This window comes from Rhizopus delemar, genomic scaffold (genome assembly GCF_000149305.1).
Source record: "Rhizopus delemar RA 99-880 supercont3.12 genomic scaffold, whole genome shotgun sequence".
In the NCBI taxonomy this organism is placed as follows: domain Eukaryota; kingdom Fungi; phylum Mucoromycota; class Mucoromycetes; order Mucorales; family Rhizopodaceae; genus Rhizopus; species Rhizopus delemar.
This window is the reverse complement of record NW_027137838.1, coordinates 141,467-167,872: the sequence shown is the minus strand read 5'-3', so window position 1 is coordinate 167,872 and position 26,406 is coordinate 141,467. Positions and strand designations below refer to the sequence as shown.

The window sequence follows — 26,406 nt, the reverse complement described above, 5'->3', positions numbered from 1 at the left end:
AGGGCCATTACATAGTTATGGATAATGCGACTATTCATACTGTTAAACTTTTAACTAAGAGAGGCTATAAGCATATTTATCTTCCACCCTATTCCCAGAGCTCAGTCCAATCGAGCAGTTTTGGGCAATAGTTAAGAACACAGTCAAGCGTAGTAAGTTTGAGGACAAGGAGGACCTAGCTACACGAATTGCTGAAGCTTGTAATTCTGTCCCTCCCAATCACCTCCATGCGTTTGTACAACATTCTGTGAACGTTTTTGAAAAGTGTTTAAATGAGGAACATATTTAAATCAACGCTCAATAAATAAAGATTGTTAAAGATATCGAACTTCAGCGAAAAGAATCCCGTCCTTTGAGAAAATAAAAATTGTCCTTTGAGAAAATATTAACCCCCTTTTGGTTTTTAAAACCCCCCACCCTTTGGCGTTGGAACGACTGTAGTCGAAAAGTTCTTTCTATATTTTTAGAAGCCTTATTAATATCATTGCACAATTTGGTTATTGACTTCTAAAAATAATAACAAAAAAAAACAAAAAAAAGAAGAAGAAAAAATGCTAAGCAAATTGTTTTGTAATAATGGACTGGATGTACTGATTTACTTTAAAATTTAGCAATTGGTCTACAGTGCTGCCGAATACGAAGTCCTCCAAATCATCAATGTCACTTGGCAGAAACATGTTATCTTCTTCAGCCTTGACTGCAACTACGACATCTTCGTACTGATATACACTATATATAAAAGCAGAGAGGTCTTCTAGTTCAATGGGTTTTTTTAATTACAGCAATGCGAAAGTTTAAATGTGTGTTTATTTTACCTATGATATCTATGCCTAAGACGTAGCAATTGTCGTCATATTCTCCTATTTGTGTGACAATGTTGTGCAAGATACTTTTATTTATCCTTATGTTTTTGTTTAGCTGAATAGCTTCAGCATCTTCCGCTACACTAGCTGGCTTGGTTTCGACAGAGCTCAGCTCAACTGTCTTCTTTACATCCTTGTCATTAACTATAGGTCCCTTAAAAATCAAATCGATTTTTCTACCATAAATACTGGTAAATACATCCCCGTACTTATACTCGTTGATCTGGCGCTCATATTTTGTTGCCAAGCAACATGCTTCTCCTCTATGTGGTCGTATAAGCAATTCAAGATAAATTTGTGATAAGTCCTTAATATACCTTATCAACGAGATATTGCTTTCTCGAAACATAATGTCAAATACTGACTTCCAGTAGCACCCAAAATCTTCTTCATGCAAGTGCTCTTCGTTCCAGTCCTTGAAGGTCACCATATTTAGCCTACATAATATTAATATATGTTAAACCGAGTGATATTGTATTAATAATTTTACATTAGATCGTATACATCTATGACCATCAAGTTAAACCTTTCTACTTCCTGCAAATCATTCTCGTATATCCTACAACGTTCTTTCACCACAAACTTTCTAAGACCTTTCTCACAGCCAGTCGTATATGCCTATATAGAGAAAACACGTATCGTTAATAAAAATTCAAATCATTAAATTATCATAATTTGGATTGCTCGCCTCTTGTATTTTTAGCTTTAACTGGGCCCATTCAGGGTTCACGTATTCCGAGAAAGTCGGTACTGGCTTTGAACCGAGAACATGTTCTAATTGCTTTGGTCCAATAATTGCTTCGATCGATTTACGACAGCTAACTGAAATAGTGTTTATACAGCTCGATAAGAGTACACTATAATTTATGACAATGATTATTCGGCGAGCGTTAATGGGCATGTTTATATATATATATATATATTGTACTTACCGAAGTTTTGACTTTCCTAATGGATTTAAGCTTTTGTACATCTCAAGTAATTTGGTACATTCATTGTAAATTTTTTGACTAATGGTTGTAGCTGCTGGTAGAGTTAAATTGTATTCAAATCGACTTCTTCATTTTTGTGCTACAACATTTATCCAATTTTAAAATCTTATTTTAGAGAAGTATAGCGTTGCTTACCAATTTATAAAGACAGTGATACAAGGAGTTCATTCTGAAGCCTACTGGGGCAACGTTATTATCACTTTCTTCATCGAACTCAAATGTTTGTTTTCTTTCTATTTCTTTTTCTCTTGCATTTTCGTCTTCAGCAATACTCGAACGTGAGCCTTCTGCCTGAGACGATTCCGTGATATTATTTATAGTGCTATTCTCGTTATGTGCAGCATTGTCCTTATACATTACGTTGTTTACAATTTTGTAGGTATGCTTCTCTCTAGCTTTTCTCTGTTTAAAAATGTTGGCACTTTTACAAATACATGTATAACACCAGCTTGTATTTACTTTTGAGGGTTTTTTAAATAATTGTATTTGGGACTTTACGTCACGATGGACCAAGTTATCTTTCTTGATAATTTCCAAGTTGCTGATGTATTCTTTTTGAAGCTTGTTGAAATTCTCGTTAAATGGATTTAATCTTTTCTTCCATTCATACAGTAGTCGCTATATTTAAGGGTGTTTTCTATTTATGGGTGTATTTGTAAAAGAAAGACATAGGTCCCCAGCATGAATACCACTATATCACTGTTCTATTTAAAGCTACAACGCAAATATTTTTTACTATTGAATAGAGGATTTCTTATAAGTGACAGTTTTTTTGGAGCACTCTAACAATAAATTTTTTACCTTGTAAAATAAGATTGATCTGTTTGCTCTTTTGAATTATTTAATAGAGCACGATAATCAGTCAATCTCATTCGAATTCGGCGATGTAATTTACGTTCAAGATCATTCAAAGGAACTTTGTACATGAGTATAGTTTCATAGGCTTCTTTCAACCGTTTCTTACACTCTACTATATCGACACGCTGCTCATCTTGCTCTGTATTACCATTTTCTTTTGTTTCATCTACGTTGCCTTCTGCCGCTTCTTCATTATTAATAGTACATGTATAACATACTATCATCTCGCTTTCAACTGCTTCAAGGTTCAACTGGCTAACATCAGTAACTTTGTTGTCAAAGTTCCTGGGGAGATCTGGGAGCATTCCATTTATTGTTTCTGGTTTTACTTTAAGCCATGCATTAGCTAGAAAAAACATAGTCTGAGCTTGATACATTTTGTAAACATTCGGATTATCCAACTTTTTACTGATATACAGACATAAAGCACGGTCGTACTGCTAGGCTCGGAAGTGTACCTTAAAGTTGTCAATAATTCCTGTGTACACAAAATATTAATGAGAAAACTGTAAAAAAAAAGACAGTTTATATAGCATTTTATCAACAAATAATAGGCTACCTGCATCAAGAGTCTATAGCTTGCTAGTCGTGTTTGCTAGGAGAAATATCAATTTAATATTGTCGAGCGGAATTCTTATTTCATGAATGGACGCATTATCCAAAAGAAGAGCAATTTTTTCAATTTTGTCTTCCAAAGGCAACATTTAACTTTTTCACGCAGGCTGTGAAAATTTTAAGTTGTCATCCAAGCATTAGTAGAATAATGGTATTCAATTTCATGTTTTTTTTTTTTTTTTTTTTTTTTTTTTTTTTTTTTTTTTTTTTTTTTTTTTTTTTTTTTTTTTTCCCAAGGGGGGCCAAAAAAAAAAAATAACCCTTTGGGTTGCCCAAAAAAAATTGTTTCCCCTTTGGGGGCCCCCCCCAATTAAAAAAAAACCCCCCTTGGAAAAATTTTTTTTTTTTTTTTTAGGCCATCAAGCGACTCGAAACATATGGTTCTTCTTGGTGGTTGCTGATAATATAAACCTGTTTCATCAAAGTTCATGATATATGCAGGATCACATGGCCCAAGAAGTTCTTCTGTCTTCCTCAATTCGCTCTGGATGTTTTCAGAAACGATGTCTACCGAAGCACTTTCACCATGCGTTAGCCTGCATTTTACTCCAATTCGCTTAAAAAGTTTGGTAAGCCATCCTGAAAAAAATGAAATTTCATCTTCAAGGATTCTATACTTCACTCAAGCAATATGTGTTACATATCGAAGGATTGAGTCTCGATTGACTGGCAGATTGTTATTGTTCATGTCTGCAGCAAGCTTTATTACTTCATCATCAAGCTGAGGATAGCGAGTTGTTTTTAGACTTTTGCCATTTTTGACAACATTAATATTACTATATAACGTTTCAGCATTTTTGAGAATGATTGATATAGTCTGTTGGGCAAGTGGTTGATCTAAATTGAATTTCTTCATAGCCCATTCATTTAATTCTGTTTGATTAAGCTGGCCAGTAGTATTTTGATCCAAAAACTCGATTTTTTGAGAAAGAAAGGCCTACACGTTTATTATTAGACATTTTTTATAGATAGAATCTATTATATCATATACTTATTCTCATCAAAATTATTTTGAGTCTACGACTCGTATATTATCCCTCCAGCAACTTTGATCAGGTCTTAAGCAAGTTTTGGTTTGTTAATGTCCTTACACGATTACCAAGCCTATACCAACCGACAGTGGTCTATGTGGAAACATGTTGTACAAACCTGTCTATAATGCAGCTACAATACATATTAAGTGATTTCAATTTTTTAACAGCTACAAATTTCGATTGAAGGGCATGTTTTATTTAAGGGTGGGTATCCCAAAAATTTTGGCTATCCTTAAATAGAGCGACTACTGTATTAATATATTTCTTGCCAAAATGTATGATACAAATAAATGGATGTTCAAGCTAAAAAAATTTACTGTAATAGTTTATTATTGATACGTATAAGGTATTAGATTTGGTTGAAATTCTTTCTTTCTTATTTTGAGGCTTAATAAGCTGGAATAATAGTTGTGCAAGTAACCTGCTGCATTCTATTTTTTTTTTTACTAATATTCAATTCGATTCTCTTTTCAAACTTTTTAGTTTTTCCTTTCTCTTCAACAGTATTGTGGCAGGTTACAAAATATATTAAATATGGAAGAAAGATTGTTTATTTATTTTTTAATTTAATATTGGGATGGGATTCGAGTCGCTGAATACATGGAAATAGGACAAGGGATGAGCGTAATTGCGTGTAGGAGTTAAACAAGGATGAATGTTCTATGCACTTGAATGCCTTCTTACTGATTCTATGTTGATACTAAACTATATACCAAGGGAGACCTCTTTGAGTATTCAGTATTTTTAATAAAATATGTAGAATAAAAGCTTCATTAATCTTGGAAAAATTCGTTCATTGTTCCCCTAGAGTTGTCGTCTTAATTTGACTGTGAGGAAGCAATATCACATTGCCATGCCAGTATCAAGTATTATAAGTTGCTAATTTTAATAAAATGATTGGGAATGTATTTCTATATTCAGACTTTAACCTGTTGTAACATTAGAGCAAACTTTGTGCATGTTTTATTAAAAAGAATTTAACGTATCAAACATTGCTATGTTGACAAAAAAAAACTTTATAAAATTCAAGGACTTCAAACTAATCTATTCATACTAGCCAACGCCAGTCTTTTTTTATCTTTGCAAACTTTTAATCACAACCCTTTATTTATAAAATACTCTGCTGTCTTCACAGTAAGATATGCAAAAAAGATACTGTTCAGACATATAAAGTAACTGGAATTGGGGTCATTATTTTTGGAGTGTAATCTCATCCGATTTATTTTCAAAACAGCATTGTTTCTTAATAAAGTAGTAACAGTTTTCTCTACTGCGGTAACGGATCATTATTCAATAATAACTCTTATTCCTTCTTTCAATGTCAGGGATCGTGAAATTAATTTGAAAAAACATGGTCACAAATTCCAATTTTTATTGGATAACGATGCTGCGCCTTCAATGGGTTTGAGTTTATAAGCAATTTTTTTTGACTCTAAAAAAATTGTTTTTTGTTTTTTCTCTTATCTATACAAAAATGGCTGTTCGTAAGTGCTTGACAAAAGAAGAAGCAATATTTGATTAATAAAAATAAAATAAAATAGGTGCTCAATTTGAAAACAGTAACGAGATTGGTGTTTTTTCTCGTTTGACCAATAGCTACTGTTTAGTTGCTTTGGGTGGCTCTGAAAACTTTTACAGGTAAAAAAAAAAAAAAAAAAAAAAAAAAAAAAAATAGAACAGTTTTTTTTACAAAATATAATAGTGTCTTTGAAGGAGAATTGGGAGATGTTATTCCCGTAGTTCACACATCTATTGCCGGCACACGTATCGTTGGCCGTTTGACTGCAGGCAACAAGAATGGTTTACTTGTTCCTAGTACAACAACTGATCAAGAACTTCAACATTTGCGCAACTCGCTTCCTGATAGTGTAGCTGTTCAACGTGTTGAAGAACGTTTATCTGCTTTGGGTAATGTGATTGCCTGTAACGATTATGTTGCTTTGGTTCATCCCGACATCGATCGTGAGACGGAAGAAATTATTGCTGATACGCTTAAAGTTGAAGTATTCCGTCAAACTGTTGCAGATAATGTACTTGTTGGATCTTATTGTGCTATTAGCAACCAAGGTGGTATTGTCCACCCTCGTACCTCTATCCAAGACCAAGACGAATTGTCTGCTCTTTTGCAGATTCCTTTGGTCGCAGGTACTGTTAACCGTGGTTCTGATGTGATTGGTGCTGGATGTGTTGTCAATGATTGGTGTGCCTTTGCTGGTATGGATACTACCTCTACTGAATTGAGTGTAATGGAAAGCATTTTCAAATTGCAAGATGCTCAACCCACTGCCATCGTTAACGAGTTGAGAGATACATTGGTTGATACTTACTCATAGATTATTTTATTTTTGCATTTTGTTTATTACCTTCGTCACAAGTACCCTTTTGTAAAGCACATTAAATATTGTAATATATTTTATTTTTTTTTTAAGCTGACTCGCATATAATGTCTTTATAAACAAAAATAAGAATATTAATAAAATAAGCCATGTAAATTCATATACAACACATTTAGACTATATTTTTTACTAGGAAGTATGCAAGTTAAATTCGCTTTGAGGGGTTGCAGTGTTGGCTTGTGCGTAAAAGCCCTGATGAACTGCAGAATACACAGTTATGAAAGGGTTAATAAAATATGCTAATCTCAATGACAAAAGATTAAATTTTAAAATCTATGACACAACTTTGCATCTTTGGGGATATTTTTTTAATTCATTTTCAAACTATTATCATAAAGAACACTGTCGTCAGTATTTTTTAATGGAAATGATCGCGGAAACAATTATGATCAGAGTGGCATTGAGTATATGGACAATATAAATGAAGAAGTGGAACCACATTCTATTAATTAGTCAATCTCGAATCATACCTTTAAAAAATTTGGTCGTCTTCCATTAACTTGATGAAAAAAAATAACAACCATCATCGTAGCATTCAGAGACTGCTTTTAATACAAATGTGGTATGATTGCATTTATAAACTATGGTCACCTTGCTCGGAAGATCCCTTATATGATATTTCGTTTTCAGAAGAAATTGGATTTTATGAAGATAAATGATACTTTGTACGTTTATGGATCGTGTAGACAATGATTATCTCATTAGGAAATAAAATATATAATACATGTACTATTAATGTCATCAAATGTATAACATCAAGTAACTTAAATTTAGAATGGTTAATGATTCAAATGAGTTTTCTATTCAAAATCTTGAGGGTATCACTCAACATTTAAAAAAAAGAAGCCCCTTTACTTTTTTATCTACGCAAAATCTCTATTTAAATATTAAGTAAATGGAGGTCTACTGTAACTAGATCTGTATGTTTATGAAAGCACAATACTCATTTTAGGCTGAACAAAAATGTTCAAAAAGTTCCCAAATTGAATGTAAGCAACATAAACACAAATTGTCCAAGATGGACATTTTAAAGCATTCTTAGGCTTTTCACAAAAATACAAAATGAAAGTTGAATATGGATTTTATTTATGATGTATTGAAGATTCTATAACAGACGCTTACCTGAATAAATAAAAGTCAGTAAAAGAATATTAAAAATGTAAATTCTCTTTCTTTCAGAAGGTGTGAGTAGGACTCGTTTTCATCAAAAATTTTATGAAGACCGTCGTGATATAGAGTATCATCATTCAGAAAGAGAAGTTTAAAAAAAGCATACCTTATTCCTGGATTTCCACATGGAAAAATACTAACAGCAAAGTTCATCTTATGCTATAGCAGTAAAGTTAGACTCCAAACACATGAAAAATCAAAATAAAAAATGATTATCAGACAAGAAAGATTCTCTTCAAAGATATCAGACATATGCTTGTCTTTTGTCTTTTTATAATCATCAAATTTATAATCATTTTCTATTAAGTATATTTACCTCATCATCAAAAACAGACAAATATGCAAAGTATGTTTAGAGCGCTTTGATTTCTCAATTACTAAAAAAAAAGTTAATAACACATTCATTTCATGATATTTTATGTCTTCCATGTTTCAGTAAAGCATGAATGGTATTAAAAGAGTTTTATCAACATTGAATGACTCGTCAGACTCGTCATCTAAGAGTTCATCATAACATGAAGACATAAATAATAAATATATTTACCAAAGCTATATATCATTAGCAGTAGCAAGTTACCGTGCAAATATTGGCGAAGCAATCTATCAATATAGTTTAGTTGAAAGCTTCAATAATCATTGATGAAGAGCATTTTTATCAGTAAAACAGCCAATTTTTGTCTTCATTAAGAATCAGGCGGTAATTCCAACTTAAAAAGTTGATCATCATTTGAATACTCTTCTTGTTTTCTACTTACATTATATTACAGCTTAGCATACAAGGATAACAAGAAAAAAAGACATTATTTTTATAAAAGAGTTCTGTTTAAAGAGTAAGTAAATTAAAAATCAAAACAAGTTTCAAGAAGGATGTATGGTAGCATCAGTAATAAAGATTTTACATCAATAATCAGAAACTCTAGTTTGTTTGACATAAACATCTTTTGCGAAACATCCTCCTTTCGACTTTTGAATAAATTACTAACCTTTTTATTTGTTTACATTAAATGAAAAAGAGAAAAACTTCTTTAATGAAGAACTTGTCATTTTATAATTTTTATAAAAAAAATTTTTCATTATGTTTAAACTGTCACAATTCTGGCCAATCATTTTGGAGAGTCACAAAAATCTATCTAAAGTTGTTCGATAGAAAACGACTTGTCAAAGGAAATAGCTCATCATCGTGACATTCTGACTACTACAAACAAATAAGTCCACTTCTAAACATTAAAAGAATATAATTGGATCGATATATAATTGTGCAAAGAGTTCAGTTTTACTTGAATGAGAATATATGTCAATATTTATTTAACGCGAAATAGTTAAATAAAAAATTTACCTACATGACATTTACGCCGTCTATCTTGTTCCTAAAATTACGCTTTATCTGTTTCAAATAGTATGAATGAACATATAAAGTGTCGTAATTTATCAGTGTTCTCTCTAACGCAAGAGCTTTATAAAAAAATTATGATAAACGTGGCTTATAAAGGAGCAATGCTAATTTACATAGATACGCTTTGTATTATTAATTTATGTATGTTTTTAACTTCACCTATATTTCAGTCTTGAACTAAAGATTTTGTGTTTTTCTAACCATATACTTTTTTCGGAAAAGAGTAATGTCCATTTTAAAAAAATACAAAAGAAATAATTCAGACACAGAACAAGAAAAATTATGGCGTTTGCGAAGAATATGCCTCTTTTTCCTTAGACAATCCTTTATTATTCCTTTTGAATCATCTGCCTTCGTGTTCTTAATGCCAGTAATGCTTATTATGCATTAGCTCTGTCTCTGACCAGCTAGATGTCCTATTCTCTGTAAGATTGTCAACTTTCAACATAACACAGATACAAGTGATATGATCCCACTTGGTCTTCGACTCTAATCATGAAAGCTCTTCAATATTTCACCATATCTTTAATTGTCAATTCATTCGTATTCTTGATTCCAAATAGGTTTTTTAAACTTTTTATCACGCACTTTATTGAACTTGTCCGGTCAAACTAGCACAAACGCCACAAGGGCCTAAAATAAGAGTGAACAAATAATAATTACGTTTGAAGCGTTTTAACATCTCGGTGTTGTTTACATAAAAGTGGGATAATATAAATTATCTGTGCTATAAAAATCATGCTTCTTGATTTGAAAAGAAAATAATATATACTTTTGAAAATTTTATTATTTTAATATTTTTTCGAGTAAATAAGCGTAGCTCGATAGGCTTCTTATCGCTTCTTCTGTCCTCTTGTCGTCAATCTAGGTATTGTCTTCTTTCTGTTATATACATTCTGCAAATACTCCCTCTCAAAATTTATTGATCAATAAATCACCAGCCTTATCAATGAAATGGATTATTTTATTCATACTGTAAATATGTCTAGAATGTACTTATTTGAATGACTGTGGTTCCTTTTAGTGAGCTTAATCTTTAAATAGAACACGTATCTTTTTCTTAATACATATCAAAAATGGTTCTTGACAATAATCTTTTCTAGAAAAAAGGGGATACTCTGTGTCTAAAATAACAGTGGCTTATTGGAGCCAAAATGCGTTTTTATTTCACCCCAACTTCATGCTAAGCTAAATAAAATTACAGAGCGGCTTTTTTTATTATTATTCAGCTTTAAAGAAATGGAAAACAAAGATCTTGACTACTATGCACTATTGGAAGTCGAAATAACCTCGACATCAAAAGAAATTGAAAGAGCCTATAGGAAAAAGGCTTTGAAAGTACATCCAGATAAGAACCCAAGCCCTGATGCTGGTAACAAAAATAGCTTTATGTTATATTTAACATTATTCATCGATTCTTGATTTAGCTGCACTATTTCATACTTTAACTCAAGCCTATGAGACTTTGACAGATGTGCAAAAAAGAAAAGATTATGACCAAAAGCATAGGGCACGCCAAGAGCGATTGAAAAAGAAAAATGAAATGGATTCAAAACGAAGAAATGCACAGGAAGAATTAGAAAGAAGAGAAAACGAAGCCAAAAAGGCACGCAATGATGAAAACCAGGCAAAAGCAGAATATGAAGCGCATCTTGCTCGTTTGCGTGAAGAGGGTGCAAAGAGGAGACAGGAAGATTGGAACAGTGAAAACATACAGAAAGAAGGTGAAGCTATATACGAAATAAAAAGCATAGAATAGGGAAGAGACTCATACATGTAATAGAATTGCCTGAACCGACTGAACTGGACTGTGCACTTAAATTTAAATGGAAACGTAAAAAGTATGATTTCTCTGAACAAGATCTTCAACAAATGTTAAGTCCACTTGCAAGTATTGATACAGTAGCACTGTCACAAAAAAAGAAAGGCAGTGCTCTTGTTGTATTCAAGACAGTTGTAGATGCGGTAAGCTTTCTTGACAAATACTCTGTGTCTTTTGATTAATTCGTTGTTTTCTTGTATAGTACGGTATTATTATGAAGAAGGATTTCCATCCGACGCTAACACAGTTTGAGAACATTGACTGGGCAGCAGGAAAAGTGCCAAATTTAGTGGAAAGAATGCAAAGGGCTGAAGAGATGAAAAAGCAAGCTAGAGCAGCATACTTTAATACAAATGACCGACAGACAACAGCATCTGGTAAACCCTTGTTTGCAACGAGCTCATCACATTCATTTTTCAAACCAAGCAATATACCCTCAGGCAAGGTATGAATCTGGTACCAATTCCATTTTGTAGTCTATGTATAATAACTCTTCTTTATTTTTGAGTAGAAGTCATCCTCAAGTATCTTTGATTATGATTATGAATCCATCACGTTAATGAAAATGCGACAGGCCGAACGAGATCGTTCCTTATATTTGCAAACGCTGGAACAAGCACAATAAGAATTACATTTAATGTATACATATTTGTATAATAAAAGAGCATTCATCTATTTTCTCGTATAAAATATAATATATTCAGACATTTAATGACTTCATCATTTGCAATCAAAATATATATTTTGTTTAAATAGTAGTTTTAGAAAGATATTTAACCATTTACAAAGCCACGGGTGTGAAAGATCTTTTGTTATCAAGCATTTTTTTTTTTTTCATTTACAAAAGCCTATTAAGGTCAGGTACAACCTTATCAAACATGATAAGCAGGTTAAACGGAGAAAGTAAGTATACTATCAAATTAATTAAGCTATACATTACATATTTCTCAAAATCGACACGATTCAAAAAACTAGTTTATTCTGCACGCTATGCTTCAAAGATAATAAAACAATAACGATCTAGAATTGTCAAGGTTTAATGATATGATTATATATCAAAATGAACTTATCCAGCATGAATGCCTTATCAAGTAGGATAAGTGATTGAGGATCAAGTGTTTACATTAAATCATGAATTGACCTGCATAATTTAATGTAGTTATGATTCTTTGTTGACTTACTGTTTTTTGTTTTTAATTAGAAACCATGATATTATTAAATAGAATCGTCTTATGCTCTAGCCTTATTGAATTATTATCTTTAAGCATCATTTTGGGAACAAAACAAAATAATTTGCAAGAAATATTCATATCTTTTCTTTTTATTATGTTCATGTTTATTTCATGCATTTTATTAACTGTGCACTATTTATATCGGCAATTTATTTATCCTTTAATGTCCTAGAATACTACTTTGGTACTACTAGCAAACGCATACTTTATAATGTAGACTATAAGTTAAAAAAAACATATAAATTACACTAGTCTTTATTATTGTATGATAATACTTGATAAAAAAAATAAGGGGTAGTAAGATTGAAAAAAAAGCTGCTTATTATTATAGATTATCAATTTGAACTCATAATATCAAAAATTGCTAGTATGCGAGAAAGTAAAGCTGGAGCTGAAATTAGTCTAATAGAATAATGCAGAGTGTTAAGTAACTCTACATACTAATTAGCTCTTGGTTGAATGAAAAGTTTCGTTTTTAAGTTATGAGCATATTTTAACAGACGCCCTCATTACTTTACAGTCTTCTAACATAATTCTTTTTCAAATTCGCCATAACATGGTAAAAGAATTGTTTTTAAAAAGTAAAAATAAATAAATAAAAAAAAACTTCAAAATTTTTCTCGACTTAGATTTTCTAGGAAAAAAACATTTTTACGTTTTTAAAAGCTGTACACAATCCATTGTAATACTTTAAAAGAAATTGAGCTGTAAAGCATATAGGGTGACCTCAGCTCATATGTATGCTTGCAGTATAGCAACCGACCTATTATTTCATGTGTTTTATTTTTTTATGCAAGCCTCAGTTATTGTCCTGACTTTAGGGAATTGAGATATCTCCAAAATCCATAGTTTGATAAACATAAAAAAATTACTTGTATTTTTTTCTTTTCTTTTTGCACCAACGCAACACAAATATGTTAACATTAAATACTTTTTTTTATCAAAATAAAATAAAAGATGACAGCTGAATTAAAGAAAACATGGAAGAGGAAAGATTGTCGATGCATAATGTATACATCCAGTCATTTGACGTTTTCTTGAAACAAAATAAAAGAGCTAGTTTGTGTTTTGAGTACTAAAGGTTACTAAACCATCATCTGAGGTTTATGAATAGCTACCGGCTAAAGAGCCTTAAATAAAGTATAATCAATTGCAAGGCACTTTTTAAATTGTTGATTTTGGCAACTGTATAAGCATTAAAGCCTTTAACTCGATTTCTAGGACGTTTAAATAAGCAGTTTGATATTTTGTATTTTGTAATAATATAATACTATTTCTTTTTTTTAATAAAGATCTTGCTTGAAAGGGTAATTGTCTGGTATATAATATGCTAGTCTTGACCTTGTATACTTTTCCTTTTGAAAAAATATTTTATTACTATTATTATTTTGGAACTATGATTTATAAGCAGGTATAGACCTAAATTAATGTTGATATGCAGATTTTGAGTTATCCTTTTCTAGAACTTTAAAAAAATGGATAGCCTTTAGGAATTTTGATTAAATCAATTCTTTCTATTATGCAGACTAACGTTTCTTATTTGTATCAGGAAGTTTTAATTTAAACTTAAAAATATAAATATAGCTAACATTCAACAAACAAATTTTTATAAATCGACCCATCTATAAGGCACATATTGATTCTTTAGGATTCCAAAGCTGCCATATGTAACATTTGTATTAATTTTATTAATGAAAACGGAAAAACACACAGAAATACATTTATCAACTGATGCTAATAGTTTTGAAAAGATAACCACCGACGTAAGAAGAAAAGTCGATTTTTTTCTTGGTACTAGTTTTGTTTATGTATCAGAAATCTTATGCGTTAATATTTTATATAAAGACATAAAATTATTTTCATTCTATACACTTGTGCATATCATTTTAAAAGCCAAAAATTGAAGGCATATGTTTACCAATATCCGTAAAAAATCCTTTGAAGAAACTTTTGACAAACATGATTTTTATAAACCTTTTTGTTTTACTGCTTTAATTAGCTGTTACTAAATCACGTCTCCACTTACAGTTAGTTCAAATTTCCAAAAAAGGGGCAATTGCCTATTGATGAACCTTATTCTTATTTTAATCCTTACTTATTTTTTAAATCGAACCTACTTGTTTGACATCCACCCCTTTAACTTTTTTTCTGGAATGCGAACTTTCTATTAGATATATGGAGAATCATGCCACTATTTTTTTTTTTTTTTTTTGAGAGTGAATTGTATGAGTTTAAAATTGGACGTCGGATCATCTAGCAATAAATGTGAAAGCTGCATGAATTACAGATTTAAAAAAAAGGGATAAAACAAATTTTGTTCTTGTGATACCAAATACAACATCCACTGCACCAAAGTTAAAAACTTGCTAGGCTTTGTTCTAAAGTTGAGCCAATTTTTTTTTTTTACTTGATTGCTTTTGACCATTTATGAATTATTAGACTCACAAATCATTATTTGCTTTAAAAATGAATACTTGTCTTCAGCTAATACAACTTGAGATATTAAGGAAAGCAAACTGATTCCATTCGTATTTACTTTGCATTTTAACATATTAAACCTATCTTCTATTTTTTCTTTCTTTTTGTAATGACTAAAAAAGAATAATATTTTTTTTGTGAAAGTAGTATATACAATTGTCACCTGAAGCTTATTTATTATATTGAAATGGAAGTACAAGAACTTTGATCATAGAGCAATTTTGATACTACAAAAGACATGCTTGAGACATCAAAAATCTATAATAAATGAAAAAAAAAAGACTTGAACTGAAATTTTTTCATGTCTTCTTTAAAATCTATATCGTTGGTAGTTGTAAAAGATATAAATGAGGAACTGGCAAATATAAGTAATTATCAAGTCTTTTATTGCATAAGATTTTCAGACTATCTTTTATTTATTAGATTCTATGCATAAATAATTCACGCATAGCTATAATATGAATTAGCGATCAATCGGTTCACTGCTTTCCTAACCAAATCATTAAAAAATGTTTAGAATAAATGGCTACATTTAAGCTCAATTTCTTTCTTAATCCTTCACGCTACCTACAGGAGTACCCTTGAAAGAACTCATGTCCCACATTTACATGGCAGATATCAACAATGACATAGTCTATCCGAGCCCTCATTTTGGAACAACATTCCTCCTTCTGTTAAAGAAATCAGTCTGGAGATTTTCAGCTCCATCAAGAAGCAAATTTTACAACATGGTTTGGATCCTCAAAAACAATATCAATATTCAAAGCCACTTTCCTGCTGTCGACTAATGGTCTCACTTGATCCAATCCTTTGGCTGCCAATAACAAGGACAGGACGTAGCCGATGCATAAAGCGACGGCCTGGATGACTTTCTGGTGGCAAATCCGGGACTTGCCACCCCCATTTGATTCAGACAATCATGTAAAAAAGCTTGCGATCCTCTGTCTTCATAAGCACAGCTGACCACTCATGCCATTGAAGATCCTCTGTCATTTCTTAAATCCCTTATCAATAACGATTCCTCGCTCAAATCTTGCAAGCTCTCCTCGGATGCTGTACGGATCAACCCTGCGTTCTATCCTGTTTGAGCTAGGTCGTCTTTGCTGCCATTACATACTCATGCCAGACCTCCACATGACTAGTTTCTTGTTAATTGACTCTCAAAACTTTGATATTGCCATCTTCTACAGACTATTTCACTTTTTTTTTTTTTTTTTTTTTTTTTTTTTTTTTTTTTTTTACACTTGATCCCAAAAGAACTTTTGCTACTGCATTTCATGATAATAAATCCAATCTGAGCAAACAGGCACAACAAGCATCACGTGCTTAATTGGATTTTATAGAGAAATAACATTTAAAAAAAATTGCGTAAACTGTAGATATAGCCTTGTTTCACAATAAATCCGAGATTACGGTAAGGAAAAAACAATCATGAATATAAGCTAATGCTGTGCAACTTGATGTACTTGGCATGTATGCATGAACCGCCTGCAATGTTGAATAATTAAAGTGCCGTCACTGCAATATGCAGATGAATAAGCAAGAATGAACCAGTGTAAAGATAGAAAAGATGAGTACAGAAATTGAAAAAAAAAAAAGATTTTTTTTCTTAATAAAAAAAATAGGATTGATTGATATAATTTAATCATATGCATTGTGAAATGATTGTAAATTGTTCGGGACAGATAAAATTCAAAAAGAGATGCATATAGTACAACGTGTCATTTAGACTCTTGCGCAGAAAGGGACATTAGATATACAAATTTGCATTATAAATAAAGGGTTCAAGGGCAAATACGGATTTGATGAACAAATGACAAGTGTATTAGGGTGCTTGGTAACTGTCTTTTCGAGCTAATTTGAACTCTTTCCTCAACCAATGGAAATCTCTGTGTGAAGAAGAAGAAATTCTGACATCCAACTGATCGGAATGTCAAAAAAAACAATAAATGCAAGTAACACGACAAGGGCCAGGTTAGCATGCAAGCATGGTCCAATAAGACGATTTTATTGTTACACTATAATGTGACAAAATGAGAGAAAGGGGTTTATTTAATTTAGATGCGCTATTTTTGGATTATGTACAAAAAAAAAATAAAGTTGATTAGTGTATATGCGTTTGTATTGTATGCCGTCGGTTTGGTAGAAAACTACAATGAAATAAATCGTGGTCGTCCTTTCCACACAGTGTACAGGACACAACGTCATCTTCTTCTTCCTCTTCTTGTATTGGTGTATCAAGCCTGTTGTGAACCGACCATCGATTATGACTGCTGTTGCGATAAGAGTCAATTGCTGAACTGAATATGATGCCTTGATTGGTTTTCATCTGCAGCTTTATTGATTTCATCTCGGCTATCAGCTTATTGCTGTATCGTTGTTCGCGTTTGAGTGATTCAACTAGATTGCTTTCTTTGTCAATCTTGCTTTGTAATACATCCTCTAGAACAGTGATGTCCTTCAACAGAGTCTCAATCTCGTGATGATGGGATCGTCTTAGCTGTGATTCTCTTTTATCAAACTCTTCTTGGAGTCTAACCTTTTCTGTCTTCCAATGCTCTTTTGCCTTTTCCAATTTTATCAACGTCAGCTCATTGGATTCAACCGCCTCAAGTCCAGCTTTACGGAGGTCATCTTGTCCTTGCACGAGTTGTTGTATTTTGTTTCTTTCTTTGGAGAGTGCTGTCTCTAGTGACGCGACTTTTTTCTCATGATTTTGAACAATGGACTCTAGCATCTCCACACTGTCCATTCCTGCCTTTTTCATCTCGGTCACCATCTGTTCCAATTCGCGAATCTTTTCATCCTTGGCTTGAATCTCTTTATTCTTTTCTGAAATGACATGTTCATATCTTGTCTCTAATTCAATCATCTGCTTTTGAAGTAAAGGCACTCTGTCTTCATGATGAAGCTTTAAAAATTGGTTTTCAGCTTCCAAAGAATCGATCCTTTGTTGTAATAACATTGTTTCCTGATTGTTTTCAATCGACATCATTTTTTTTGGTAAATCATGCTTTTTCTGATGAGGTGTTGAGGGTCTATAGTGGAAATGGTTTTTCTGTTGACTTATTTTCGTCACTTTTGTAATTGGAGCAAATAACCCCGTTTTGGGAGGACAAAGAAAGTAGCGCTTGCTAAAGAAGGTTAAAAAACTTGCCACATTTAATTTACATAAAAACGTGTTTTGCTTTACCCATCCATCGATCCATCATTTTTTCCAAATCCAACTCTGTCCAATTCAATGCCAGCCCAGGTACCAGGCTTAAAGTCTGTGGTGCCTATAAATCGAACGACACCTACAAGTGAGTTGACTTGTACTTTGTCGCCCACGACAAGACCTGATTCATGTTGTGATGGTGAAGATGGTGAATTAGGTAATCTTTTGTAATCTGGCCATGTCTTTATTGACATGACGTTTTGTGACTAAATAAATAAAACAATGAAAATGTTGAGAAATTGAAAGAAAAACGAAAATTAAAAAATTGAAAACACGCATTATTGCTTTTTTTTTTTTTTTTTTTTTTTTTTTTTTTTTTTTTTTTTTTTTCAATGAACATTGCACATTAGAGTTTTTCGTTCCGAACTTCTTTTTTTTTGCGTACTTGAACTTTTTACTTGCGTATTCATATCTTTCACTTCACGTATTATCCAATAACAAAATTACTTGAGCTATGATACACTTACCCTAACTTCACTTTAAAGTTCCTTTTATTCTTACAGTAAAAGTACTGATGTACAGTCATTGACTCGTAACGTCCTATTTGTCTTGATTGTATATAATTCAGTAAATACTTCAATTCATGATAGCATGTATTTGAAACTGTGGAGGTGGATAATGATCTCGTTATGCACAAGGGTAGTCAAATAATATCACTGATTGTTGAAGATAATTTTAACTGGATGCGAGTACGACAGGCTTTTGAACAGTATGTTTAAAGAAACAACTCGGGTACCTCTTGGGGCTGATCTTTATTTTGGTTTAAAATAAAAAGTATTCTAATTGAAGACAGATACTTATTAAGAGCTACTAAAATGATTACAAGAGTTGGCATACAAAATAAGCATTTTTTTTAACAGTCCATCCGTGATATCATGGATACGCCGGACACACCTGGAATGATGAGTCATTACCTTGCTATGGATTGTGCTGCAATGCACAAAGTTTCTATAGTTCAAGGATTGCTCGAAAGTCGCAGCGATAAGGTTGCTTATCGGCCTTCTTAGTATTTTTAAATCCTATTGAATGATTTTGATTTAAAGTGAAGGCCAGAGTAAAGTGGGACTACCCTCACCACAATAGATCGTCCGAGCGAAAAACACTGAGCTGGCAAGACAAGTAACAGTTGAGGGCTGTAAGACTAGATCGGATGTCCTGTCGCGTTCTTTGATAGGTATTTGATCCTTGAGCCAATGCTTTAGAAAAGTGTAGAACAAAACTGAAATGTGATGATATATAATCATAGCTGTATGTATTATTTATGTAGTCAGGATAGAAGTTTGAGCTTTAGTATAAAGTCAAAGAAAGAAATGATCTATTCTTTACTACTACATCGTGTCTTATACTCGAGTACTGTTGATGATCTTAATAAACACGTCATCAATTGTCACTCGCCACAGAAAAATGAATGTTGAACAGAGATAGAAGCTAATAGTATATTTGAAAAAAAAAAAAGAATGCGTTTGATGTATTTATTCGTTCAACTAATCTGGGCAATGAAGGTGTAACAATATCCTTTACCTATTTAAGATTGAATATAGTTTTAATACTTTATTTTGGTTGAAACAAGTCGAGTGTTATTGAGTGATCAACCAAATTGACTTTAAATAAATTTTATGCAGGTCCAATAATATTTTTCTTTCTGAAGACACTTTTGGAATATCCATTCGTGCACGTTTTTAATTTATTATTAGATTAATTATTATCTTCTTATTTTGCACCAATGGATATAAAATAAAGAAAAATAATGTAACATTCTGTTTATATGAACAATTGAATCTTTCGTCACACAATCACTCTATTCAACCGTCTTGTTTTCTTTTTAAATTTAAATTCCTATCAAGATGAGCATAGACTTTACATGAAGCTGACAAGTAGATTTAAAAAAGATTATGTATGACATATCATAAATGATAACCAAAATAAAAAAAGAATTTGATCCGCTTGTAATTTCGGACAAAACACGTGAATTGGTATAATGTCTATCTGAGAACATTCTTGTTTGATTTCAATGTCTTTTTTTTTTTTTTTTTTTTTTTTTTTTTTGGAACCATGTGTAAGTAGGGAATGGTTAACTATGGTATTGTATTGTACATAGCAATGATGACTCTCTATTCATTAAAAGTCACTTTTATGATCAATAGTAGACTATACATTGAATTAAAGGGAGTTATATAATGTCATATGCAATCAAACTTGATGTATGTGTGTTTATTCAGAAGTGCATTATTATGTGTCTATGTTTATAAATAGCACATTCTGCATAAGCCTTTTTCTTTTTCTTTTGATAGACAACTTGTTCCTTCTACACTGTAAAGATTGATGGGTGTGTATGTGTAACTAGAATAAATGTTTCACTGCTACTCTATCAGGCAGTTCTGCGTCATCCTTTTTTTTTTTTTTTTTTCTTTCTCAAAAAAAAAAAAAAAAAAGCTTGTAGAGCGTCTTTTCTTTTTCCAACTTCTTTTTTTTTTATATAATGCCTACTCCGACCGAACCTTCAGTACCTTCTACAGCAAATGATAAAAAGCCAATCCCAGTCAAGTTGGTTTTATTAGGTAAATAAATAAAAGTCAACAACGACGAAAAAGAGAAACTAATTAAAAAAAAAAAAGGAGAATCAGCTGTCGGTAAATCCAGTCTAGTTGTTCGTTTTGTTAATCGAGAATATATTGAGAGTAGAGAACCAACTATTGGAGGTATAAAAAAAAAAAAAAAAAAAAAAAGCTTTGGTCTATTTATCGTTGCAAGCTAAACAGATTTATATTAGCTGCCTTTTTGACTCAAAAGTGTACAGTGGATGACAGGACGATTAAATTTGAAATTTGGGATACAGCAGGACAAGAACGTTTTCATTCCTTAGCACCCATGTATTATAGAAACGCTCAAGCTGCTGTTGTTGTTTATGATGTTACAAAAGCAGTAAGAAAGCCATTCTTCTTATCTTATTTTCTCTTGGCATTAAAATGATGTTTGATAGTCAACTTTGGAGAAAGCAAAAGGTTGGGTAAAAGAACTTCAACGTCAAGCGCATTCTCAGATTGTGATTGCCTTGGTTGGAAACAAGGTTGATTTAGTTGAAGAAGGAAGTGAGGATGATTCGGTGAGTCGACAAGTACCTTTGGAAGAAGCTTCAGCTTATGCATCTGAAGCAGGACTTTTATTTTTTGAAACAAGTGCTAAAAGTTCCGTTAATGTTGATTCAGTATTCATAGAAATCGGTAGAGTCTATTTGAATGAGACAATACATAATAATAACCTTTTGAATAGCAAAAAATATTCCTCATGAATACTTGATGAATAACAGGAGTGGTGTAAATTCAGGCAGTAGCGCAAGACTTGATCTTTTACGTGATGGAAGCGCAAACAATAAGAATTCAAGTAATTGTGCTTGTTAATATGCATTAAATAAATTGATATCATTTTATAACGTAATATATTCATATGTAATGAATGATATCATTTTGAAGGGTCCCTTAAGTATCTGTGCTTAAATACTATCTATTTTTTTTTTTTTTTTTTTTGCATGAAAAAGAGATTTACTGTTTATGCAAATTTCATTATGAACCATCATAAAAAAATCAAATATATTACACTCACACACACACGCACTTTCAATGAATTCTCTCATTATATAAAAAGTATGGTTTGATATGTTTGCATCATACAACCATTTATATAAAAGAAAATATAAGTAATTCAAATAGTAACAAGCTAAATAATAATGCTATCATTAACAATATTCAAACACGGACGGAAAAGGGAGCAAGTGTTCATTTTAAAAAAACAGTAGTGAATGAGATCAAAAAGGAGAGAACAAGAAAAAAAAAATATAGTGAGTGAGAGTGAGAGTGAGAGTGAGGGAGAGAGAATGAGAGTAAAAGTGAGAGTGAGAGTGAGAGAAAGCTTTGCTCACATGTAAAAAAAAAAAAAAAAAAAAAAAAAAAAAAAAAAAAGTAGATATAAAAGCAACTTTATCATTTTCTTCTTCTTTTCCCTCCTTCCTTTCTCTTACTTTCTTTTTTTATTTTCACCAACAAAAACCATTCATTTCTTATTCCATTCCACTCATTATGGCAAATAATAACAAAACTGAACAATACAATAAATCCAATAAAACAAAAGAAGACGAAACAATCACACGAATGCATCCTTCCATGAAAAGACCCAGGGCACCCATTGCATGTTATCGCTGTCATCATAAAAAGGTACACACACACATGAATAAACTCCAAGAAAAATGATTCATCTTAAAAAAAAAAAAAAAGGTACGCTGTGACGGAATCCATCCAAACTGTACTCGCTGTCTCTCCACAGGTGTACTCTGCGCTTATCCAAGTTCTCGTCGATCTCGTAACACGCAGCCAACCAACGTAGATCCGTTCATCAACAACCTGTCTCAACTTGAAGCCAAGATCAGAAGAATCGAAAGTGATCTGGAAGCACAACGCAATCTGGTACGCAGTCTCTGTAGCGGAGGAAGTGATGATCCAGTGGACAAGAACAATGCAAGTACCACCTTAAATTCACGTATTACCAAGACAGAAAAAGATCTTCAAGAGTCTCGTTCGATTGTAGCTCAATTAAGATTACGTGGTGAACAACGAGCAGCGAGAGGTAAAAGAGCAGCAGCAGCAGCAGCAGCAGCAGCAGCGGCAGCAGCCGCATCATCAACCGCCGTTTCAACCTTGTCTGGTTATGACAAGAATACGAGAATATCTGGGAGAAACAAGATGGTTGAGAATACCGTGGATAATACCGTAAAGGCACCTGCTGTGACAGTGAATCAGATGCCAATGAACAATACCAATTCATTTTATGATTTTACATCATCTCCCAATTATTATTTTCCTACTTATGATTTCACACCTTATCAGGACTGGACCTTATTGAACAATTTACCTCGTACACCACTTGATTCGACTACTTCTGTCAATAATGGATTCGTGGACCCTATGATTATTGCTGCAGCAGAAAGTACAGGTGCTAATGGTAGTAGTGCGCCTCTTTTATCTGTTTATATGAATCAAGAAGAGAATGGTACCTTGTCTCACATCAAAAGTAGGGAGAATAATATGATGATACCTGGTCTTCAACCTTCTTGTTCTTCTACTACTACCACATCTTCTAATTCATCCTTTGTGAATGATCCAACTGGACTCTATGATGAATCTTATACACAATTTATGAACAATAATAATACAAATGAAATGATGATGATAGATCAAATGACAAAGTAATAATAGTTTGCTATTTTAAAAAAATAAACACTCTGTGTGAAATAGTTTGATTTACAAGTGAACGAATCGTTATGTCTTATGAGATAAATATACAGAAAATATAGGATGCGGCATAATATAAAAGGAGGAGAGTAAGCAGAGTGATTGATAACAAAGTTTGAAGGAAGAAGGGTGGAGAGAGAGAGAGGGGGGGGACAGTGTCCAAGTGCAAATCTGTTGTTCAGAATAAATTAGGTAACGCAAACACTTTTTTTTTGTTCATCGTATTACGCTTGTGATCCTTTATGCCCTGTGTAAAAAAGGTCCCCTCCCCTTCTTGTACTCTTTTTTACCTCACCACATCTTACGCTACAAATTCATGCAGTGATTTTTGTCGGTCGTTGAAAGTGTGGAGAAAGGTCGGAGTACTCCGGGAATAGAGAAAGAATGAACAAGTTACTATAGAATGATATAATTCATTATTTAGCACAAGTGCTAAAAAGTAAGAATAAACCAATAACAAGATAAAAGTAGTGAAAAGCTGTAAACATCAGATTGAGATCTCCTCTCCCCCTTTATTTTTACTCTATTTTCTATTCTACATTTTTTTCTTTTTGGTAGCATGTGAAAAATGAAATAGGTTCGGAACAGAGTTCTACCCTCTGTCTTGTACTATGAAATGAAAAAAAAAAAAAAAAGAGTTTATAAAAGATGAAATAAGAAACGCGTTTTTTTTTTCGTAAAAACATTTATTTTATTTACATGTGCGTTATGCATATAACACGTAATGAAACCAAGCTAAAAAAAATAATAACACTGGGCCTGTGTCTGAGTTATACCATAAAAAACCCTACGTTACCCGAGAACGTTGACCCCACGTTTTTAGAAAAGTATAAAAATCAATCCTTTTTCTTTTCTTTTCTCTTCTTTTTTTTACACATTTAAATATATAAATATTATGGGTTCAGACAAATTCGATGCTATCAAGGTTGGTACTGGTGAAGATCTTATTACATTAACTCGTTGGGTTATTTCACAACAACAAGTAAAGTATACACAAAAGAATGTAAAGATGCGTGTACACAGTGACTAAGATACATCTAGGATGCACCCGAAGCTACCGGTGACCTTACCTTACTTTTAACTGCTATTCAATTCGGTTGTAAATTTGTTGCTTCCAAGGTCAAACAAGCTGGTTTAGTTAACCTGTAAGTCAATGACGATGAATAACATTCATGTAGACTAATACAATCATTTAGTCTTGGTTTAACTGGTGCAGCTAATGTTCAGGGAGAAGATGTCAAGAAGTTAGATGTACTTGCTAATGATATCTTTCGTAACGCATTAATCGGGTCTGGAAAGGCATGTCTCCTGGTGTCTGAAGAAGATGAGAATGCAATGATTATTGAAAATGAAAGTCAGCGTGGTAAATATGTGGTTACATTTGATCCTTTGGATGGCTCTTCCAACATTGATTGTGGTGTCTCTATTGGTACTATCTTTGGTATCTTTAAAGTGGTAATGTATTACATGACTATCATGATCGCATTGATTGCTTATGTATTGTATAGAAAGATGAAAGTAGCCCAAATATCACTGACTGTATTCGCAGTGGACGTGAATTGATTGCTGCTGGTTACTGTATGTACGGTTCATACTGTGAATTGATCTTGTCTGTCGGTAATGGCGTCAATGGCTTCACATTGGACCCCTCAATTGGTGAATTCATCATGACACACCCCAAGATTACCATGCCTCCTCGTGGTAAAATATACTCTGTAAACGAAGGAAATTACAAGTACTTTGATGAACCCAGCAAGAAATACGTGGACCACGTCAAACAAAAATACAGTGCACGTTATGTAGGATCCATGGTATCCGATATCCACCGAACTTTGCTTTATGGTGGTATCTTTGGTTACCCAGCTGATTCAAAATCAAAGAAAGGAAAACTTAGAATTTTGTATGAAGTATTCCCCATGTCTTACTTGATTGAACAAGCAGGAGGTAAAGCAACAACAGGCAAAATGGATTGTTTGGATTTAATACCTGAACATATTCATGATCGTTCTGGTATTTGGCTTGGATCAAAGGAAGATGTTGAAGAATTGGAATCTTTTTATAAGAATTCATAAATAATCATGGCTTTTGTATATAATCTTTAAATAAAAATCCACATTTCTTTTTTCAATCATCACTCGCAGTAAGATCAATCAATGGTTCTCTTGGTTTGTTAAATGCAGATAATGCTATTATCATATTACTATCAGCAACTGACCGTACTCTTCATTTCTCCTTTACCTGGCTTTTCTCTTTTCGTTTTTCTTGTCATCTTTTTTTGTACGTTTCTAATCACCCTAGAGGCACAAAAAACTAAATACCTATTTTTTTCTATATTCATATTTGACTTACTCTGGTGGAACTCCTATTTGATGAGCATGTAAAAGTACATATTCCCAATCCATGACGTTCTTATTCAACTCTGAATGTGTATTGGCCATATTATAAAACAAATGTTTCACCAACTGTAAACACAACTTTTCCATGCGCAATGATTTTTGACGGAAAACATATTCAATATATTCTTTTAGCTTATTGTTGGCAAATCGATTTAATTGAGTAATGTATCGTGCTCTGGTCTCATTATTATATGCAGCGGGCGTTGTGGTTGGATCCCATGGTTTTTTTACATATTTTTTAATTCTTTTGGATTTTAGTGATGTTAATTCTGGTCTTGTATATTTAGTTGGTAATTTGATCCTTCATGGCAGTGTGAGTACATGAAATATTAATTTTCTTTTATAAATTCTTACTTCATTGAAGAATTATAGCATGGCCAACGAAATTCTTTCCCTTTACGTTTCAATAACAATACACTTGTCTTTGCTCTTTTTGATTTTTTATGTACATAATAATGGGCTAAACCGTTCTTTACAACATTTTGAATAAGTGCCATTGCAATAAGAATAAAAAAAAAAAGAAAAAGAAAAGCAGTACACTACATGAACAAAAACGGTTACACAATAAAACTCAGATAAACATAATTTTTTGTGTATGAGTTTCTTCTAGTGCCGCCTTTAGACGTACACTGTAAGAAAACATTTATATACAGAAATG

At 32.4% G+C, this 26,406-nt stretch overlaps 10 protein-coding genes across 10 annotated transcripts; 6 read left to right on the top strand and 4 right to left on the bottom strand.

Annotated features, from left to right (window-relative positions):
• Window positions 1-703: 703 nt before the first annotated feature.
• RO3G_13355 (uncharacterized protein) lies at window positions 704-3,090 on the bottom strand (the record flags this gene model as incomplete). Its single annotated transcript, XM_067667939.1, has 7 exons — window positions 704-729; window positions 816-1,039; window positions 1,181-1,300; window positions 1,354-1,481; window positions 1,991-2,257; window positions 2,354-2,447; window positions 2,657-3,090. 7 exons carry the CDS (start codon window positions 3,088-3,090, stop codon window positions 704-706), a joined length of 1,293 nt encoding a protein of 430 aa, XP_067524040.1.
• An 860-nt stretch (window positions 3,091-3,950) lies between these two features.
• Window positions 3,951-4,466, bottom strand: RO3G_13354 (uncharacterized protein; the record flags this gene model as incomplete). The annotated part of the gene is made up of 2 exons (XM_067667938.1): window positions 3,951-4,265; window positions 4,428-4,466. The coding sequence occupies 2 exons, from the start codon at window positions 4,464-4,466 to the stop codon at window positions 3,951-3,953; spliced, it is 354 nt and encodes a 117-aa protein (XP_067524039.1).
• Window positions 4,467-5,836: 1,370 nt separating this feature from the next.
• Window positions 5,837-6,695, top strand: RO3G_13353 (eukaryotic translation initiation factor 6; the record flags this gene model as incomplete). The annotated part of the gene is made up of 3 exons (XM_067667937.1): window positions 5,837-5,846; window positions 5,904-6,000; window positions 6,065-6,695. 3 exons carry the CDS (start codon window positions 5,837-5,839, stop codon window positions 6,693-6,695), a joined length of 738 nt encoding a protein of 245 aa, XP_067524038.1.
• A 3,865-nt stretch (window positions 6,696-10,560) lies between these two features.
• RO3G_13352 (uncharacterized protein) lies at window positions 10,561-11,594 on the top strand (the record flags this gene model as incomplete). Its single annotated transcript, XM_067667936.1, has 4 exons — window positions 10,561-10,693; window positions 10,749-11,024; window positions 11,105-11,286; window positions 11,346-11,594. 4 exons carry the CDS (start codon window positions 10,561-10,563, stop codon window positions 11,592-11,594), a joined length of 840 nt encoding a protein of 279 aa, XP_067524037.1.
• Window positions 11,595-16,866: 5,272 nt separating this feature from the next.
• On the bottom strand, window positions 16,867-18,480 carry RO3G_13351 (uncharacterized protein; the record flags this gene model as incomplete). The annotated part of the gene is made up of 4 exons (XM_067667935.1): window positions 16,867-16,871; window positions 17,047-17,891; window positions 18,047-18,276; window positions 18,469-18,480. The coding sequence occupies 4 exons, from the start codon at window positions 18,478-18,480 to the stop codon at window positions 16,867-16,869; spliced, it is 1,092 nt and encodes a 363-aa protein (XP_067524036.1).
• Window positions 18,481-18,945: 465 nt separating this feature from the next.
• RO3G_13350 (uncharacterized protein) lies at window positions 18,946-19,354 on the top strand (the record flags this gene model as incomplete). Its single annotated transcript, XM_067667934.1, has 3 exons — window positions 18,946-19,056; window positions 19,154-19,205; window positions 19,338-19,354. 3 exons carry the CDS (start codon window positions 18,946-18,948, stop codon window positions 19,352-19,354), a joined length of 180 nt encoding a protein of 59 aa, XP_067524035.1.
• A 1,584-nt stretch (window positions 19,355-20,938) lies between these two features.
• On the top strand, window positions 20,939-21,468 carry RO3G_13349 (uncharacterized protein; the record flags this gene model as incomplete). Its single annotated transcript, XM_067667933.1, has 3 exons — window positions 20,939-20,992; window positions 21,051-21,291; window positions 21,341-21,468. 3 exons carry the CDS (start codon window positions 20,939-20,941, stop codon window positions 21,466-21,468), a joined length of 423 nt encoding a protein of 140 aa, XP_067524034.1.
• A 759-nt stretch (window positions 21,469-22,227) lies between these two features.
• RO3G_13348 (uncharacterized protein) lies at window positions 22,228-23,310 on the top strand (the record flags this gene model as incomplete). The annotated part of the gene is made up of 2 exons (XM_067667932.1): window positions 22,228-22,278; window positions 22,339-23,310. 2 exons carry the CDS (start codon window positions 22,228-22,230, stop codon window positions 23,308-23,310), a joined length of 1,023 nt encoding a protein of 340 aa, XP_067524033.1.
• A 937-nt stretch (window positions 23,311-24,247) lies between these two features.
• RO3G_13347 (fructose-1,6-bisphosphatase) lies at window positions 24,248-25,424 on the top strand (the record flags this gene model as incomplete). The annotated part of the gene is made up of 4 exons (XM_067667931.1): window positions 24,248-24,334; window positions 24,394-24,497; window positions 24,549-24,807; window positions 24,861-25,424. The coding sequence occupies 4 exons, from the start codon at window positions 24,248-24,250 to the stop codon at window positions 25,422-25,424; spliced, it is 1,014 nt and encodes a 337-aa protein (XP_067524032.1).
• A 246-nt stretch (window positions 25,425-25,670) lies between these two features.
• On the bottom strand, window positions 25,671-26,245 carry RO3G_13346 (uncharacterized protein; the record flags this gene model as incomplete). The annotated part of the gene is made up of 2 exons (XM_067667930.1): window positions 25,671-25,680; window positions 26,103-26,245. The coding sequence occupies 2 exons, from the start codon at window positions 26,243-26,245 to the stop codon at window positions 25,671-25,673; spliced, it is 153 nt and encodes a 50-aa protein (XP_067524031.1).
• Window positions 26,246-26,406: the final 161 nt, after the last annotated feature.